At 44.3% G+C, this 20,162-nt stretch overlaps 1 protein-coding gene across 1 annotated transcript in view; it reads left to right on the forward strand.

The window, feature by feature from the left end:
• The first annotated feature begins 1,836 nt into the window (after positions 1-1,836).
• Positions 1,837-20,162, forward strand: part of LOC147431663 (uncharacterized) — a 97,608-nt gene continuing 79,282 nt past the window's right edge. The window contains exons 1-3 of the mRNA XM_086494178.1: positions 1,837-1,993; positions 2,143-2,226; positions 2,871-3,022. Coding sequence (XP_086350304.1) covers positions 1,915-1,993; positions 2,143-2,226; positions 2,871-3,022 — 315 coding nt within the window. The 5' untranslated portion in view covers positions 1,837-1,914. The remainder of the gene's footprint in view (positions 1,994-2,142; positions 2,227-2,870; positions 3,023-20,162) is intronic.

A 20,162-nucleotide genomic window follows, 5' to 3' on the forward strand; every position in this document is an offset into this window, starting at 1 on the left:
CATGTATTAACACCATGAATGCTGGCCTCAACTATCCAGCTTGATCCTACATATACTGCTCAATTCGAAAGGGCAGACAAAAAGTCAAATTTAAAAAAGTTTTGGGGGAGTAAGGGGGTACCCAAAGATGAAAAAGGTTTAAAAAAAGCGAATCTAAGCTAATCCGTCTCACAGCGAAGAGTGAAGCAGAGGCTTGAGGCAGCAGAGTATGTAAAAAAAAAAGGTGAATCTGAGCTGATCCGTCTCGCAGCGAAGAGCGAGGCAGTGATGATGGTGCTCAGAAGTTGATGTGAGGCGTCAATGAGGCTCGGGGCAGCAGAGTGCAGACCAAGAAGCTATAGGGCACGAGGGTCACACGCAAGCCTTCAGGACGCTTGTGCAAGATACACGCATGTGTTCATCCTTTTTTTTATTTTATGTTTCATTGCACCTGCAACATGCGTGTGCATGTTGGGTTTGGTTACAACAATGATCTGTAATGATGTCGCTGCAGCCCGTGTGAGTTCAAAACTTATAGTACATTTTAAACGGTTAATAGGACATCAAGGCTGCAACCCTTGCAAGAGGGAGGAATCTTCCCTACAAATGAATATAATAGCGAACCTACCAGTATGTGCCTACGGTTTAAAATAAATGTATGCTAGTAAGAATCATTAGCGGATGCTCTCTTTAAGCAATCCGTGAGGTTTAGACTAGTAAAAATTAATCACTCTTTGGGAAATTTAGACCAGCGGAACTGCAATTAATTGCATGAACCATTTTTGAGTACAGTGAAACCTCTCAAATAATCTCCTCATGAACACGCATGTGCATGGCCTGTGCTAGGTCGCAGAAAGCAAAGATGGGATAGTGGTTTCTTGTGTAGGGCTGCGGGCTGCAGGCTATTATGTGCAAATATGCTACCTCATGCACTCTATGAACGAGGGCTGCAGGCTATCAAATGCAAATGCGCTCCTTCTATGCTTGGAGGGAGGGAAGAGGCAAGGGGAAAAGAGGATTGAAGAAGCTTTGATAGGAAGGAAGTAGCAGGTGGAAGGGAGGATGGGATGGAAGCACGGAGGCATAGGGAGGGACGGACAGGTTCATAGAGGGGTAGGGGGGAATCTTTCGAGTATTGAATTTATTTAACTTCACACCAGTAGGCACCAGTAAAAGGGATCTACATAACGATATTTTTGGCTTTCTAAAAGAAATCCTTAGTGTTGTGTTGGGTTAGGGAGACTTTCATTGTTTTTAGTGCATGATACAGACTTACCTTCCATTTCACATCCTCACATGTCTTTACTTTTCTTGCATTCTATTGTTTTAGAATGTTAAAGTGAAGCTTCACCTTGCATAATTTTAGTAAGTTTTACACGCACACGCGCACACACACACACACATATATGTTTTTTTTTACATTCTATTGTTTTAGAATGCTAAAGTGAAGTTTCACCTTGCATAATTCTAATAAACTCTATACACACACACACACACATATATTAATTAGTTCTTTTTATTTCACCTTTATTTCACAACTTCACATGGCTTTACATTTCTTGTATTTTATAGTTTGATTTCAGTCAATGTTAATGTTTGAGAAAGTCTCTTTTATTAAGCGGCTAATGATCGAGTTTCCTCCTCACAAAGAAGAACGCCGAAAATACTAGCAAAATTTTTGAGATTTGCAGAATTTTTGGACAACTTTCTCACATATTTCATCGATTTTTCTTTAGTTTACCATGGTTTGCAGCTAGCTGGTCTCGATTTTCAATCAGCTCATGACTAAGCTGAGGCAATCCTTTTCCAAACACCGATACCAGTTTAATTCAACCAAACAATTTTATCACTTTCTTATTGTTTTTGAAAGCCTTCGTGACCCTTTCACTTGTTTTTCTAGTGACTACCCTAGAGCACGCATTGGTTATCAATCACATGGCTGCCTTCATGCCCCTCTCGTCTGCAAAATTTGTATCCACGAAGATCGCCATAGAAGCTCGAAGGAACTGCTCAGGTCAATGTGCTATTACAAACCCCCCCCCCCCCTCGCCTTCGCGGCGCGAAATATACACACTCCCTCAAAACCGACCCAACTTACCCAAACACACGTACGTTCTGACAGACAACGCGTATCTTCTTTCTTACATCTCATCGCTTCTGCAGGTTTCCTATTAACTTCTCTTGCCTTCCAGCGGTCCACCAGCCACACACATTTGCACCCAATCGCATGCAGCGCTGATAAGAAAGGTAAGTTTGTCTGAACGGGAGATTTCCTCATTGTGGTAATGCTGGTAGTATTCATTTAGTGTTCAAAAAATTTGACTTGATGTTTATTATCTCGATTAATAAATTGGTATTGCTAGAGATGTTCATTCTTGTCTGTGGGTCCATTTTGTGCTCAGCAGAATTGGCCACAGGGTTGATAGCCTAGTTGATCGAACTATGGGTTCTGCATATTGTTAATCTTGTTTGCTATTGTTTTTCCTTTGCAGTACATTTATATAGAGCGGGCAGCGCGCGCGCGCACACACACACACACAAGGAAAAAAGCAGACACACTCACATTGTAGTTAGTGTCCGTCTCTATATGTTTCTGTGCAAAAATTATTCAATGCCTATATATGCTTGCAATTTGATGCCTAGGTTTTGGAATGATGGCTTGGATGCAGAACAAACGTTCATCGATGTTTTTTACAAGTCGCTAGTTTCCCACAGAATTTTGGAAGAGGGGCTTCTTGTAGGCTACATTTCTGATAATATTGTGTAAGCTAAAAGAGATTAGGTGGGCTCTACAATCTGTCATGCGGTTGTTGCTTCTTGGCCTGCATTTTAACACGCTTATATATCTCGATTCCCCATAGTTTTACTCCTCATTGTTTGTTTTATTGCAGAGAGAGTTGAGACGGCAAGGAAGTTGCAGGTAAGTGCAACGGATCTTTTGGCCCAATTAATGAAAGCTGAGAATGCGGAGGAGTTTGCTAGAGAACATGTTGAGTCTCTAGACCAGCAGTTCTTTATGATTGCGTCAACATATTTATCGATGGTAATATTTTCCTTTTTCTCATGAGCTTGATCTTGGAATTGTAAAAAGGGAATTAGAACTGTGAAAAGGGTGCGACTGAGTGAGGAGATAGGTGAGGAAAGTGTCGTTCAACAAAACATTTCATTTTACTCGTCTTGCATTTGGGATCACTTTTTTTAGTTAAATCATTGAATCTTCGCTTAAAAAAACTCCTCGGTATTCAATGAGAAGCATGAAGAGGGTTATTGAAAATCTGAGATAGTATGTTTGTGGATCGGTGGTTTGGTTTTCATAAGTACTCACATACTACAATAACTTAGTAACTCAAGAGAAAACTGGATTTTGAGAATTAGGGGCACATGATCACTATGAAGTTGGGCTGGCCCCATTTAGGTCTGACATATCTTACGAAAGTACAACCTCATTAGATGTGGCAAAAAAGCTAATCAATGTGCCACTGTCCACATCAATTAAAAATATTGCACATCAGCTGCTATAAAAGCTAGTAGAGGGTAAAATGGACTAGAGATGCCATATGCAGGGCCATTGTGGCTGTGACAGGTTTTAGGGTTAGGTTTTTGCGTCAAGGTCATAGACGCAACTGATCATTGCATGTGTGTGTGTGTGTGTGTGTGTGTGTGTGTGTGTGTGTGTGTGTGTGTGTCTCTCTCTCTCTCTCTCTCTCTCTCTCTCTCTCTCTCTCTAGAAAGGTGGTCCATACCAATCTCTTTGTCAGAGCCAGAATCCTCTACGTCGCGCATTGATTTTCTCTCTCTAAACTTGAATTTTTGAATTTCTTTAATGCAAATTCTCTCTCTAGAACCTACGATTTTCTCTCAAACTGGATGTGATCGTCTCTCTAAAAGAACCAAGTTTCTCTCTCTTAAAATGTTATTTTTAAGGCTGCATCCCAAACTTATGTAAACGTATGCTTTTGGCTTGGGAATCGTAGAAAAGGGGATAGCCAGAATATGGTGCTCTTTGCTTTTCTTGCAGCCCCTCCTTCCTTTTTTTCACCACACTCAAAGATTGCTTGTAGAATTGACGCGTCTTTGCACAAGTACCAACTCTCGAATTTCAGCCCTCTGGCTCCTTGTACAAGAAGAGCTCAACTAACAAAGAAATACTTGATCGGGGGCGTTGACAGTGGCGGTTCAGGGCCACCAACTGTTTATAGGGGCATCCCGTTGCGACATTTGTAGCAGGCTTGGACACTCCAAGCAGGAAATCAATAGCAACACACAAACAGAAACTTCAAAATCACTGAACTTTACTAGAGAGAGAGAGTCTCGACACGGCACGGCGGAGTTCCGTGCCTAGAAGCACTGGCCCCAAAAACTGGCGCTCCTTTCGGTACTTCTTTATTATTGATCAATGCAAAGTACTACTCCCAAGGGTCCTCTGCTCTTAGACTTTGCATCCAGATGCTCTATGGAGTGTGAGGCCCAAGGGCTCTTTTATTCTTACAAGGGATACCCAAAAGCAAAGCCCCAAAAGCATCAGATGATAGATCAAAAGTAGTGTAAACCCAAAAGTATCAGCACCCAAAAGCTCCCCACGTAAAACAGTCAAAATAAGTCAACGCAATTTACGAAAATTCGTACAGGCTGCCATGTCAGCACAACAACACAAAATCTGGACGTTTGTAGAGTCTGCCATGTCAACATGTTAGTGCGTTTTACGGAAAACAGTCCCCGGGGTCAAGCTCTGGTTATTTTTGGGTTAGGCCACTCGGGAAGTGCTCCATAAGTTCTTGAAGTTGGTCGGTTCAGTTTCTCTTGTCCACTCAGCCACGTCATCATTTTGTGACATCTGTTCTCTCTCTCTCTCTCTCTCACTCTCTCTCTCTCTCTCTCTCTCTCTCTCTCCCCCCCCCCTCACTCTCTGTCTCAGTTCAATTATTCAAGTTGTTTTGAAGTGATAAAGTGTTCCAGAGTTTTCTAGATTCTAGTTGCCTATATGTTTTCGTCCGATCCTTGTTGGAAGTGATTATGGTGGTATCAGAGCTTAGCTTGCTTCCTTGCCCTATGCAAATCGAAGCACGATCCTAACAACATGGACGGAGAACATGGAGATCACCACGGAGAAGGCGGAAATCCATCGAGTCCTACCACCTAGAGTCATCCAAAGGAGACATGCTCACTACGTGGTTCTACAATTGGTGTATCTTGCCGAGCAATGAAAGTAGACCCTGACGGATGATCCGATTGATTTGGAGGCTTTGCACCATTATTTGGACTCTCTTAATCCTCATGTTATCCCTTCTATCCGTCAACAAGCTTCTTAGATTTACTCCTCTTCCTCGTGCACTCTCTCACAATCCCTTTGTTACCTCTTTATGTCAGCACTCGGGAGAAGTTTCTCAGTATTAGGAGGTATCTTCAAGCATATGGCTTTGGGAGAATGCCCACATGTGTAACAAACTTGGACACTCCAAGTCAAGATTCTACCGCGACACAATAGACATTCACTTCAAAACAGTTCACAAGTTTACAATTGATGCGACACGACCTGGTGGAGTTCCGTGCCAAAAAGTCTTTGGCCCCAAAGACTGGTGCCCCTTTCGGTGTTTCTTTTTATATTAATCTTTGAGCAAAGTACAACTCCCGTGGGTGCTCGCTCTCAGACTCTTCGTCCAGATGCTCTGCAGAGGGAGCCCCCTTGGGTTTCTTATAAAGGTTACATGGGATGCTAAAAGCAAAGCCCCCAAAAGCTTCAAAATCAAAAGCTTCTCTTAAAAAGTTCTTAAAATAAAGCAATGCCCAAAAAGCTTTTATTTTCAGTTTGCGTAGGATTTTGTTGCTTTATTTCCATACAACATTCAGTGCAAAAAGTGGGGTCCGTACGGCTTGCCATGTCAGCACCTTCTCCACAATTCTCGGATTTTCGTATAGTGTGCCATGTCAGCAGTTTCAACGCGTTTTCTGGGATTGCTTGCTAGAGAGAGAGTGTATCTGCAGCCACGCGACATACCCCCCCCTTGAAAGCATTGTAATCGCCCTCGATTACGCCTGCAAAACAGACAGAGGCCATAAAGCGCTAAGCGTAGATAACGTTGGATTAGGAACACACTGACTGTTAGTACCGATGCACTAGGAACACACATATAGCACGTACCAATCGACAGTCACATCACAGGACATCAGTTGACATCACATGACAAATCACATTTAAAATTCATTCGGATCTCAGACCATGATTAATTGGCAACGTATTTAGCAATCGCATCTAGATCCACTGGGGACCTCATAGATGCCCGATTAACTAATCCTTATTGCAATCACGTCTATCGAGATCTTTCAGATCGAAATGCTGCAGTCACTTCTTCTATCAGTTCCTGCACTTAAACAAGTCAATATCGGGAATTCCATTTCATAAAGTGATACAGTAGAATATTGTCAGCTCACAGTATTCCTAAAACTCAAAAGAGACATCAGTGACTGTAGTATCAAAATCGGGGCAATTTGTTGACAAAGGAGTGGAGCAACTCCCCTCTTGTGCATACCCACTGCACCAAATTCCGCGCAGCTGAGTTCGGGGTTCAATTTGGAATAGACTATGCTAAACCAAAAGCTTCAAGGTAAAGGTTCACAATCTCAGGAGTATCTGCAAGGTCCTCCTGCTCCATCCACTTCGCATCCAATGCGGGATAGTTCTTGAATTTAACCAAGAATCGCCTTATCAATTTACCTTTTACCTTTCTTTCTTTATGTGTCAAAATCTGTTCTGGAACGAGTATCTCCTCGTTTTCCTCCACTTCGGGTTGCTCATTAGGCTCCCCATCATCGGGCACATCGCCTTTAAAAGGCTTCAAGAGACTCACATGAAAAGCATTGTGAATCCTCCAAGTATCAGGCAGCTTCAGTCGAAAGGAGACAATCATTTATCTTTTCGACAATCTGGAAAGGTCCATAGTATCTCATGCTAAGCTTTGGAAAAAGCCGCTCCTTTCCCTTTTTCTTTCTCAGGCGTGCCTTCTCCAAACGTAAGAGCACCCAATCCTTCTCCTTTAATTTCAAATCGCGACGATGTCAATCTAGTGTCTTTTTCTGTCTTTCTTGAGATTTCTCCAAAGCCTTCGTGACCAAGTCCAAGTCCCTCGTGAACTGGTCGGCTTCAAAAGAAAATCTTATCTTTCGTGCTAAGGAAGGGTGGAGCCTTCATAGCAAATTCAATAATCTCAAATGGCGCCTTCCCCATTGAAGAGTGTATTTGTAAGGTGTAGCGGGATGAATGTTTGCGCTTTGCTCAAGATGAGTGCTCCGAACTGTGCTCAAGGTTCCTTTTGTTCTTATGAAAGATAGAGCCTTCGGTTCTTAATGAGAGAATGCTATGATCACAAACAAAGTAAATGGACACTGTGCGTGAAAGTGTATGAGACTGAGAGATAGAGAGATACGACACCAGAGACGTTGTAAAACCCTCCTCCGAAGGCCCCACTCTCGTCGACGAGAGTGGTCTACTTATGATTGCACAATCTGGTACAAATGCAATGCATGGATTGATGCAAGTCTAGGCTATGTCGACGATGACGACGAGACCGACCTAAGGGCTGAAATCTGCAATCTTTCTACTGTTGTCCAAAAACGCTATGGGCTGAAATCTGCGGCTAGTCGTAAAACTCTGATTCTGGGACTGTTTCTGTGGGTCTTTGATGCTGAAAATCTGCAGGTTTAGGGCCGAAAACTGAGGTTTCTTTAGGCTGAAAACTGATGGTCTTTCCGGCCCGAATCTGCTACCTCTTTTAGGGCTGAATCTACAAGTTGTTCATTGCTAAAAAACGCTGCAAGCTGTGGTCCTAAAAGCTGCAAATCTGCAATTGTTGGGACATTCAAAAACGCTAGGCTGATGTGTTTCAAAAACGATAGGGAAGGTCTTCAGAAAACGCTAGCTGATGGGGGGTTCCTGTGGCGATGGATGCTGATGCAAAAACGCCAGGCTTGGGCTTACTTGCGGTGAGGATCTGCTGATGCAAAAAACGCTAGCTTGTTGTGGATGAAGGAAACGCTAGGGGATGCTGCTTCTTCTTGCTTGGTGGGGAAAACCGCCAAGGTCTTGTTGAGAAGTTGCCTGTTGAGCTTGGCTCCTGTTGCCTCTTCTGCCAAATAGTGCTAGCCCTAGTTTGCTTATACAAACTTAGCAAAATTGCCCTACCTACTTTCCAACAAAAGTCACTTAAAAATAATAAGTGAAAAATGTCAAAAATAGGTAAATAGGCTAAATGCACAGGAAAATTCCCGTGAAGGATTCTGATGGGAATGCTTATAATCATGCTGTGTGCAACCAGAGGATATGCATCTACACTAAGTGATTGGGCATGCACGGTCTACGAATAGACTCACAAAAGTGCCAGATCACTTCTAAATCTAGACTGACTGGACTAACTGAACCCTTGCTATGCTGTAGCTTGTCCACTGACACATAGGGTTGGACGTGTCACGTGACATCCCCGCCTTTTCAAAGTGAGGTACTGGTACCGAACTGTATGGCGTCGAGGCAGATTGCCAATAGCATCCGGAATCCTGGAAGGGACTTTGTCGGCCCACTCTGATGTGTGGGTCGTGCGGTACTTGAACTTCAGAAAGGTCTGCAACGCTTGCTTCTTTGGGTCGTGCCGAAAGCGACAAAGTCTGTTGTGGCTCCTTTAACACTTCAACTTCGTCGAGAGTCATGCTTCTTTCTTCTTCAAGAATCTCCATGGCTGAAAATTCTTGAAACCATTTCCAACACAAAAACATGAATATACCCATTCCATGTAAAGTGAGTGGAAAAAATCTCGTCTTCCTCAAAGAGTGTGCATGCAATGTAGATGAACAATTAGACAGAGTGCCAAACCTTTCACCACACACAGGCAAACAATGAGATCGAATCTTTCTCTTATGATCTGAATCAATCCACTGTGGCAAAACACAATGGAAATGACCATGCTCGGTGCTCATACTTTCATGTGCTCTTTCTACAATTGTGTCGTGCCAAGGAAGAGACATGGAATGTGACTTCCTTGAATGCATACTTTTCAGCTTTTCATGAAAAATCCGCATACATTCGTGCTCATTCATGAGTGAAACGTGCTCAACGTACAATATGTCATGCCTAGTAAAAGGGATCACATAAAGACGCTGACTAAAATACAGGAAACGATCACGGATGAAACACTCGAACAATGCGTGCGTATCAATCATGCGAACAAATAATACTTCCTGTGAGGGTTCTATGGACCTAGGCTCGAGAGCCAAGGTCGGTTCTTCCTGAATGATCGAATCGTCCTGTGGGGGTTCTTTGGACCTTGACTCGAAAGCCAAGATCGGTTCTTCGTGATTGATCGAATCTACAACGAGGTTAGCTTCGCTAGAAAAAGTCCACTAACACATTATCCTTGTGAACAATCTCATCATCTTCGTGCAACTCATCATGCTTGTGAGAAATCACATCTTGATCATGCAAATCATCATGCTTATCATTGACATCCAAATCATCATGCTCATCGTTATCATTCAAATCATCATGCTTATCATTGTCATTCAAATCATCATGCTTCTTATAATCATGCAAATCCTGTGTGTCATGCTTGGGAGAAGAAGAGACTGAGAGAGTCTCCGTTCCCCAAATCTCTTGCATCTGTGCCTGAACTTGAGAAAGAGTCGCTAGAACTCTTTGTTGTGTCGGTCGCTCTGTTCTTGTCTTGCTTTGGCTTCCTTTCTTGCTGCTCCTCTTTCTGCTCTTCTTTCTGCGTGTCTGCGTTCCATTTCTGCCATTCTTTCTACATATCTTGCTTCGTGTTCTAACTTCCTTTTCATAAACATCTGATCCAACTCCTCCATAGGAGTTAGTGCAATCCTTGACGTAGATGGGGAGGGGGGAGGGTCGGAAAAATCTCTTGGTGGGGAGAACTCTTAGTCGCCTCTCTCATGCTCACTACCTGTATGCGAAGTATCCATTCCGCTTCGGGTGATGACCATGCACTATGATCTTTGGTTCCTAAGTTCATGAGGAACTTGGGTTCTTGAGGGTCTTGAGGTTCTTGAGGTTTCCTTTACCTTGCAAACCGTGTTCGAGAAGGATCTTCTCTTCACCCGAGTTCTGCTCTTTTCTGCGGGTGCACCCCTTGGTGGCCTTGCGCTCACACCAAGGTTGCTTTTTCCCACCTCATGTTGATTGGCCGGCCGTTAAGTGCACGGTCCGCTCTCAATGAGTGAAAAGAGACACAAGGGAAGGCTGGACAAACCCTTCTTTCTTGGGATTCCTATCACTCTTCAAAAACACAATTAGGAATCGACACGCCCAAGCGAACTTGGGTTGGTGCGACCGCAACAAGCAAAAAAAATTCTTGTGATTCTTGTGGTTCTTTCCTTGAGTGATACAGAACACTGCCAAAGCTCTGATACCAATGTAAGGTGCAGCGGAATGAATGTTTGCGCTTTGCTCAAGATAAGTGCTCCGAACTGTGCTCAAGGTTCCTTTTGTTCTTATGGAAGGTAGAGCCTTCCGTTCTTAATGAGAGAATGCTATGATCACAAACAAAGTGAATGGACACTGTGCGTGAGTGTATGAGACTGAGAGAGAGAGAGAGAAGAGAGATACGACACCAGAGACGTAAAACCCTCCTCTGAAGGCCCCACTCTCGTCGGCGAGAGTGGTCTACTTATGATTGCACAATCTGGTACAAATGGAATGCATGGACTGATGCAAGTCTAGGCTATGTCGGCGAGACCGACCTAAGGGTTGAAATCTGCAATCTTTCTACTGCTGTCCAAAAACGCTATGGGCTGAAATCTGCAGCTAGTCGTAAAACGCTGATTCTGGGACTGTTTCTTTGGGTCTTTGGCGCTGAAAATCTGCAGGTTTAGGGCTGAAAACCGATGGTCTTTCCGGCCCGAATCTGCTACTTCTTTTAGGGCTGAATCTGCAAGTTGTTCATTGCTGAAAAACCTGCAGGCTGAAGTCCTAAATGCTGCAAATCTGCAATCGTTGGGACATTCAAAAACGCTAGGCTGATGTGTTCCAAAAACGCTAGGGAAGGTCTTCAGAAAACGCTAGCTGATGGGGGGTTCCTGTGGCGATGGATGCTGATGCAAAAACGCCAGGCTTGGGCTTACTTGCGTGAGGATCTGCTGATGCAAAAAACGCTAGCTTGTTGTGGATGAAGGAAACGCTAGGGGATGCTGCTTCTTCTTGCTTGGTGGGGGAAACCGCCAAGGTCCTGTTGAGAAGTTGCCTGCTAAGTGACTAGGCATGCACGGTCTATGAATAGACTCACAAAAGTGCCAGATCACTTCTAAATCTAGACTGACTGGACTGATTGAACCCTTGCTATGCTGCAGCTTGTCCACGGTCACATAGGGTTGGATGTGTCATGTGATAGTATTGTGTTATTGTAGGCAAATTCCACCAAAAGTAAAGTACTGCAAACTTTCTAATGAAGCGCCTGTAGTAAGAACATAAGCCGAAGAAGCTTCTAACTTCATGGACATTCTTCAAATCGAGCCAATCACGGATAGTCTCTATCTTGGCCAGGTCCATCTGCACGCCTGTTGCTGCTGTTGAGACGATGTGTCCCAAAAAGTGTATCTTGGGTAGAAAAAAATCACGTTTTTTTCATTAATCACCAACTTGTGATCTTGTAATGCCTGCAAGACGTGTAGCAGGTGTTCTCTATGTTCTGTCTCATCCTTGGAGAAGACAATAATGTCATCGAAGAAAGTGCCCACATAAGATCTGTACTCTCTGAAAGTCCTGTCCATCATTCGGTTAAAGGTCATTGGAGCTTTGGTAAGCCCAAAAGGCAGAACCAAATACTTGAATAAATCGAAGGTCGTCCGAAAAGCTGTCTTGTAGACGTCTCCCGACGCGATTCGGATCTAATGATATCCGCTGTTCAAATCGATCATGCTGCAACAAGAGAATCCCTGTAGTCGGTCTAGAATATCATCGATCCTAGGAATAGGAAATCTGTTCTTGTTCTATAATCGATGCACATTCTCCAAGATCCGTCTTTCTTCAAAACCAATAACACTGGAGAGAAGTACGGTGAAATACTCGGCTGGACAAGACCCTTTTTCAAGAGGTCTTTCACTTTGTTCATAAATTCCTCATTTTGGGCTCGGTTCACACGGTAAGGTGGCCGGTTCGGTGGTGTGCTTCTAGGTATCAGATCAATGGTATGATCCTCAGGACAAGCTGGTGGCAACTCGCCTGGCAGGTCCTCTAAAAAGCAATCGCCATGAGTGTGGAGAAAATCTTGGTCAAAACATCTTCGACCTTCAATCATCATTCAGTTCTTTCCAGAAAAATCGAGTAGAGAAACTGAATTTCATCAAGCACAATCTCTGTGCCCTTCATTTGTCAAGGTTGCTTTCTTGACCCGGTAGTCAACCACGGCGTTGTTCTTGTGGTACCAATTTTCGAGTAGGACGTGACAATCTCCCAACGGCATTACGTTGAAGTTCTCTTGCCCTAAACACCCCTAACATTGCAAGCGAAGTTTGCCAATGATCGGTGTAATGGCATCATCCCGTTCGGGTGCCGCTAGAACTACCTCCGCCTGTGGCTTGCCTGTCGGGCGTAATTACTAATTCCAAATCGAGCTGCCCATTCAAGTGAAAAGAAGTGGGTCTTGGCTCCTCCATTAAAGAAAATGAGGGCTTCTTGATCTCTCACTTTGCCCTAAATGCGGCAAAGTTTTGTACTTTCATTCATCTGATTCGGTTCGGGCCCCACGCAATGTGGTACCAGTTCTGTTTTCATCTGCCTTTTCTGCCACATTCCTCTGCTGCTCTTGAACTCTCTTACCTGTCTTCAGTCTGTTCTTGCTGTGCCTTTGTGGGGCACTTTGCGGAGATGTTTCTATGTTCTCCGTATGCAAAACACTTCCCCTCTTTGAGATAGATAACCCTTTCTCTAAGAGTCTGTCGGAAACGTGTATCATTCTTTTCTTTGTTCTGGAACTCTTTCTCTTTCTACTTACATTGTGAGAGGTCTGTTGGGTTCTCTGAGTCAAGATCTCATCAGTGGGGTAAGTCAAATTTTTTTTTTTCCGAGAAAAAGATCCTTCTTTTTGTTAATGAAACTGCCCATAGGGCTACAACCACCTCTTCGAGAGAGGGCTACAACAACCATGATCGGGAGACTCTCCAAGTGAAAAAACAGCATATGTACAATGAGGCTTAATAAAGAAATGGGGGGAGGGAAAAGCCACAGGTGGACGGTAGTGCCATCTGAGTACACCTTGGACCATGGTGAAAAAAGACCCAGGACGCCAACGTCGAAGGAAGGCCTCTCTGCGCTTCCTCATGCGGTCGGAGCTGCCCTGAAGTCTCTCGAGCTGTCCTCTGAGGGTGTGGATCAGCTTTAACCAAAGATCGCGAACAGTCTCTGCTGGTGGTACAGGGATGCGGAAGCAGCGGGCCCGCCAGATGAACCAGAGTGTCAGGCCATTGATGAGCTCCCAACACTCCTCTCTCTCACTGCACCACTCCTGTGGAGTAAGCTCTGTGGGGCAGGGTGGAGTGTAGGTCGCCCCCCCTGCATCACTATCATCTTGCTGGTGGAAATAGCTCAAACTGAAGTGCCGGGTCCGTGAGAGTGGACCAAGCAGCTGCCTCCCAAGTGTATTGCCGAGCCGTGGAAAGAGCAGGCATCAGCCGAAGAACACGAAGCCACACCTGCTGTGCCAAGGGACAGTCCCAAAGACAGTGACGCTGACTTTCCACAAGATGGTCACAAGCTGCGCATGCGGCCGAGAGACCACTATGCACCAACCAGCTCCCAATTGCTGTAGCTTTGTGTGCGACCAGCCACTGAAACAAAGTGACTCACCTCGGCTGTCTGGAGTCCCACAACCTCTCCCAAAAAGCTGCCAAGAACTCAGCTGTGAGACCCTCCTCCTGTAACAGACTTGGACACTCCAAGTCAAGAATCAACCGTGAGAGCACCAAATAACCACTTCAAAACAATTCACAGATCACAATAGATTTGCATTGGCCCGGCGGAGTTCCGTGCCTAGAGATATTGGCCCCAAAGACTGGCGCCCCTTTCGGTATTTCTTTTTATATTAATCAATCATCAAAGTACAAGAGAGCGGTTAGGGTTTCACTCTCAGACTCTGCGTCCAAATGCTCTGAGAAGTGAGGCCCTCACCACTAATTTAAAGGTTACAAGGGATGCCCAAAAGCAGAGCCCCAAAAGCTTTTAAAATCAAAAGCATCAGTTCTCTCTCTCTCTTAGAGAGTCTTTTCTCTTTTTTTTATAAAAAAGAAAGCAAAAGCAAAATTCTCGTCGCTCATCATTTTCCAAATTAAAAAAAAAAAAGCCTCCGCGATTTTCGGAAATTAGGGTTTTTGGCAGAAATTAGGATTTGCAGGAATTTTAGGGTTTCTATCCGCCACGTCATCACTTTGTGACATACCCCCCGCTTGAAAGCATTGTAATCGACCGCGATTACGCCTGCAAAACAGACAAAAGCCATAAACCGTCTTAGCAGACACTGACTGTTAGTACCTACGTACTAGGAACACACATCTAGCACATGTACAAAATCGACAGTCACATCATAGGACATCACCAGACATCACAGGACATCACATGACATTCAACATTCATTCGGATCCTAGACCATGATTTATCGGCAATGTAGCTAGCAATCACATCTAGGTCCAATCGGGACCTCATCGATGTCCAATTGATTAACCCCTATTGCAACCATGTCTATTCGAGATCAAGTAGACCAAAATGCTGCAGTCATTTCGTCTATCAGTTCTTGCACTCACAAGAAGTCAAGAACAAATCAGTATCATAATCAGGAATTCCATTTCATAAAGTCATCCAGCAGAATACTGTCAGCTCTCAGTATCCCTGAAGCTCAAAGAGACATCAGTGACTTTAGTATCAAAATCGAGGCATCTGTTGACAAGGTAGCGGAGTAACTCCCCTCTTGTGCATCCCACTGCACCAGATCTTCGGCCAAGCTGAGTTTCTGGGTTCCGTTTGGAGTAGACTATGCTAAACCAAAACATCGAGGTAAAGTTTCACAATCCGAGGAGTATCTGCTAGGTCCTCCTCCATCCACTTCGCATTAAATGCAGGAAAGTTCTTGAACTTAACCAAGAACCCGCCTTCAGACTTTACCTTTCTTCGTATCATTATGTGCCAAAATCTGTTCAGGAACAAGGATCTCCTCGTTTTCTTCCACTTTGGGTTGCTCATCAGGCTTCCCATCATCAGGCACATCACCCTTAACAGAGTTCAAGAGACTCACATGCAATGCATTATGAATCCTCCAAGTATATGGCAGTTTCAATCAGAAATAGACATCATTTATCTTGTCAGTGATCTGGAAAGGTCCGTAGTATCACATACTAAGCTTTGGAAAAAGCCTCTCCTTTCTCTTTTTCTTTCTTAGGCGTGCCTTCTCAAAAGTAAGCACCCAATCATCCTCCTTCAATTTCAAGTCGCGACAATGGCGATCCGCTGTCTTTTTCTGTCGTTCTTGAGACTCCTGCAAAGTCTCGCGAACCTTGGCAAAAGCCGTATCCAAATCTCGCGAATATTCATCCGCTTCAAATATCTAATCTTTCGTGCTCAGGAAGGATGGAACCTTGGCAGCACTTTCAACAATCTCACATGGCGTCTTCCCCGTGGAAGAGTGTATCGTGTTATTGTAGGCAAATTCCACCAAAGGTAAGTTCTTTTCCCATTGAGTCTTCTGATCCGAGATACAAGACTTCAATAAATCTAAAATCACTGAATTGGCAATCTCAAATTGCCCGTCAGTCTGCAAGTGGAACGATGACAAGAACTGCAACTGCGTGCCAATGTTTTCCCAAATTGCCTTCCAAAACCAACTCATAAATCTGGGGTCTCTTTCGGAGAGAATCGTCTCAGACGTGCCATGTAATCGGAAAATCATCGTGATCATTCTGTATTCTCGGGAGATCAAAAAAATGAAATCCATTTCAATATTTTCCCAAGGGTGGGTGGGTATGGGTAAAGGATGTAACAATCCCTATGCTTTATGCCTGTCAAACATGACCTTCTGGCATACCAAGCAACTGCGCACAAACTCTTCCACATCCTTCTTGAGTCACGACCAAAAGAAGTATCTCTCTACCCCTTTCATGGTGGTAGCAATGCCACGGTGACCCGTAAAAGGTGGACAGTGGCAATCAGTCATAACCTTTTCCCTCAACGGCTGTGTAACGCACAACATAGTCTTTTTCATCAAGTAGCCTTTCCGAAGGGAGTGTCCAGCTATTGTCTCCCCATCCCGTGTCCGTGTGAAAATATCTGCAAAATTTGTATCTGTGGCACACTGATTGACCATATCCTCGAAGCTCCTATGATGTATCGCGGAAATAGCCAGAACCAACGGTTTCCGAGACAAAGCATCTGCCACCACATTCTTCTGTCCCTGCACATGGACAATCTCGAAGTGGAACTGTGACAAGATGTTCGCCCACCGCATCTGCTTTTCCGAAAGCTGCTTCTGTGACAAGAAGTAGTGCAAACTCTGATGGTCTGTAAAGACAAAAAAATCCGCTCCGAGTAGGTAATGCCGCCAGTGAGTAAGAGCATGGATTACCGCCAAAAGCTCTTTCTCATAGATCTGTGTTGTCATCTCCGGCCTAGAGAACAAACGGCTCTCGTAAGCTATGACATGGCCTTCTTGCATCAAGACCGCACCCAGACTATGACCACAAGCATCACAATATACTTCAAATGACTTCTGCAAGTCCGGCAAAGTCAAAATAGGTCCCGTAGTCAATTTCTCTTTCAATGTCTGAAAGGCAGTCACCTTTGTGGGTCCCCACGAGAAAGGGACTCCTTTCTGTGTCAAGATATGCAAAGGGGAAGCAACCTCTGCAAACTTTCGTATGAACCCCCTGTAGTACGAACACAGTCCCAAGAAGCTTCTAACTTCATGGACATTCCTCAAATCGGGCCAATCACGGATAGTCTCTATCTTGGCCGGGTCCATTTGCACTCCTACTGCTGACACAATGTGTCCCAAAAAGTGTATCTCTGGTAGGAAAAATTCACTTTTCTTTGCATTAATCACTAGCGTGTGATCTCGTAATGCCTGAAAGACTTGAAGCAGATGATCTTTGTGTTCTGCCTCATTCTTCGAGAAAACAAAGATGTCGTCAAAGAAAGTGCCAACAAATAGCCTGTACTCTCGAAAAATCTTGTCCATCATCCGGTTAAATGTCGCAGGAGCATTGGTTAAGCCAAAAGGCATCACCAAAAACTCAAATAACCCAAAAGTCGCCCGAAAAGCAGTCTTGTAGACATCTCTTGGCGCTATCCTGATCTGATGATACCCACTCTTCAAGTCAATCCTGCTGAAGCACGAGGATCCCTATAACTTGTCGAGTGTATCATCGCTCCTAGGAATCAGAAATCTGTTCTTGATGGTGATTTCGTTGAGAGTGCTATAATCGATGCACATTCTCCAAGATCCGTCTTTCTTCAAAAACCAACAACACTGGAGAGCAATACGGTGAAGTACTAGGTTGGACAAGACCCTTTTCCAAGAGGTCTTTCATTGGGTTCATAATCTTTTCATTCTGTACTCGGCTCACACGATAAGGTGGCCGATTCGGTGGCGTGCTTCCAGATATCAGATCAATGGTATGATCTTCAGCCCCTCTCAAAAGCAATCGGCATGAGCGTGGAGAAAAAATCTTGGCGTTCTTTTCTTCAGGTCAAAACATATTCAACCTTTATCCATCGTTCAGTTCTCCCAAAAGAATGAGTAAGAAAACTGAAGTTCATCAAGTACAATCTCTAAGCCCTTCATTTATCAAAATCGCTTTCTCGGCCCGGTAGTCAACCACGGCGTAGTTCTTGTGGTACCAAGGGATCCCGAGTAGAACGTCACTTGCGTGCCCTGAACACCCCTGTCATTGCAAACAAAGTTTGCCAATGCTCGGTGTAATGGCAACATCCCATCCGGGTGCCAGTCGAACTACCTCCGCCTGTGGCGTCAGTCTATCGGGCGTAGTTCCAAATCGAGCCGCCAATTCCAAGTGAAAAGAAGTTGGCTTGGCTCCTTCAAAAGAGCTTCCTGATCCTTCACTTTGCCCCCAAAAAAGCGGCAAAGTTTGTACTTTCATTCATTTGATTCGGTGCAAGTCCCACGCCATGTGGTACCAGTTCTGCTTTTCTATCTGCCTTTTCTGCCACATTCCTCAGCTGCTCTCAAACTCTTAGGCCTGTCGTCGTCTTTATCATTCTGTTCTTTCTGTGCCTTATCAGGGCACTTCGCGGAGATATGTCCATGTTCCCCGCATCCAAAGCACTTCCCCTCTCTGATGAAGCGAGCTCTCTCCTCAGGAGTAAGCTTGGGTTGTGCATCCTTTTTTTTCTCTGGGTTGCTCTTTTTCATTCTACTTTCATTCCCAGAAGTCTGTTCGGCTTGTTGTGTCATGGCCTCATCTGTGGGGTAGGTGAGACTGCCAGAGTGAATGGCAAAGCCCCGCTTCGCATGACTCATCAACTCCTGAATAGAAGCTGACTTTTGTTCCAAGCAGTGATCTCGGATCTCTGTAGGTAGACCCAAGGTAAACCGCTCAATCTGTTCTCTGAACGAGATCTTCTTGAATGAAGAGGCGGGTAGAAAAGAGTTCCAGAATCTTTCACAATAAGCATTGATTGTATCTTTCTTGGTCTTCCGAAGATGGTTCCAAGCAGCTCGTACATCTCGTTCATATTCTTGCGTCAACCAAGAAGAAATAAAAAGCTTCTTAAATTTCAGCCATTTAACTGGCGCACTCTTGTTAAAAGAAGCATGGACCACCAAGTACGAGCATTCCCCTTACGGTAATAGGTAGCTCTCTGAATCTTGGAGTGCTCTGAATAGCGTCCTTCGGCGAAAGCGATGTCAAACTGCTGAATAAAAGACAAAGCCTTCGAAGCATCTGAGTATCCTGAAAAGTATCAAACTTGATCGAGTGGCCACCTTCCTTAAACTCTCGGACTTTCTTGCTTTTTTCTTCGAGAAAGTCATACTGGTTGGTTTTGTAAAAATTCTTCTTGTTCGCATAAAACTTTCCGTCATTGGAATCTGAGCTGTCTGTAGACGAGTCTTTAGTAGAACTGTCAGTCTCTAGGCGAGATGTAGCCTTCTTCTTGACCTTTCCGAAGCTTTGTTTCTTGCTTCGCTTTTTACCTTTTCTGTCTTCTTCGCTCGAATCTGAAGAGCTAGAAGAACTGTCAGAAGAAGAAGAAGAAGAAGAAGAACTGGGAACTCCTTCAAATCGAACACGCTTCTTCTATTTCTTTGCCTTGTCAAATGTCGACCGATGACCCAAATATCCCGGGAAGTCAGTACCTTTCTTCTGCTTTTTGCCATGCTTTTTGTCTTTCTTTTGCACGTCGAAAAGCTGAGCAATCCGTGCATCAACCACGTTCTCCAGTTCCTTCTCCGTATATTTCTTGGAGGCAAAAAGGTTTCTTGAGAGCGGGTTTAGGGAGTGGTGTTGTGGTTCTCTGCCACTCCATCTGTACCTCTTCCAAAGAGGTTTGGTTCATATATTTTGCAATCTTCGGGTCCTTGGCAAAATTGAGCATCATCTTTGTTGCATCGCCGATCAACTGGCGACACTCGATCTCTCGCCGCTCCGCCTAAGTAGGCCAAGGCGGGCCGTACTCTCTGCCAGAATCTTCCTTGTGATCCCTGCCCGCATCTCCAAATGCAGAGGGAGTCGACTGATCATTGCCTGAAGCCATAGGTGCCGCGGAAAAAAAAATTTCGAGGATCGGATTTCCCATAGAAGAGAAATCGGCCGTGCTCTGATACCACTGTAACAGACTTGGACACTCCAAGTCAAGAATCAACCGTGACAGCACCAAATAACCACTTCAAAACAATTCACAGATCACAATAGATTTGCATTGGCCCGGCGGAGTTCCGTGCCTAGAGATATTGGCCCCAAAGACTGGGGCCCCTTTCGATATTTCTTTTTATATTAATCAATCATCAAAGTACAAGAGAGCGGTTAGGGTTTCACTCTCAGACTCTGCGTCCAAATGCTCTGAGAAGTGAGGCCCTCACCACTAATTTAAAGGTTACAAGGGATGCCCAAAAGCAGAGCCCCAAAAGCTTTTAAAATCAAAAGCATCAGTTCTCTCTCTCTCTTAGAGAGTCTTTTCTCTTTTTTTTATA

Source organism: Adiantum capillus-veneris, chromosome 21 (assembly GCF_014529385.1).
Source record: "Adiantum capillus-veneris isolate H3 chromosome 21, ASM1452938v2, whole genome shotgun sequence".
In the NCBI taxonomy this organism is placed as follows: Eukaryota; Viridiplantae; Streptophyta; class Polypodiopsida; order Polypodiales; family Pteridaceae; genus Adiantum; species Adiantum capillus-veneris.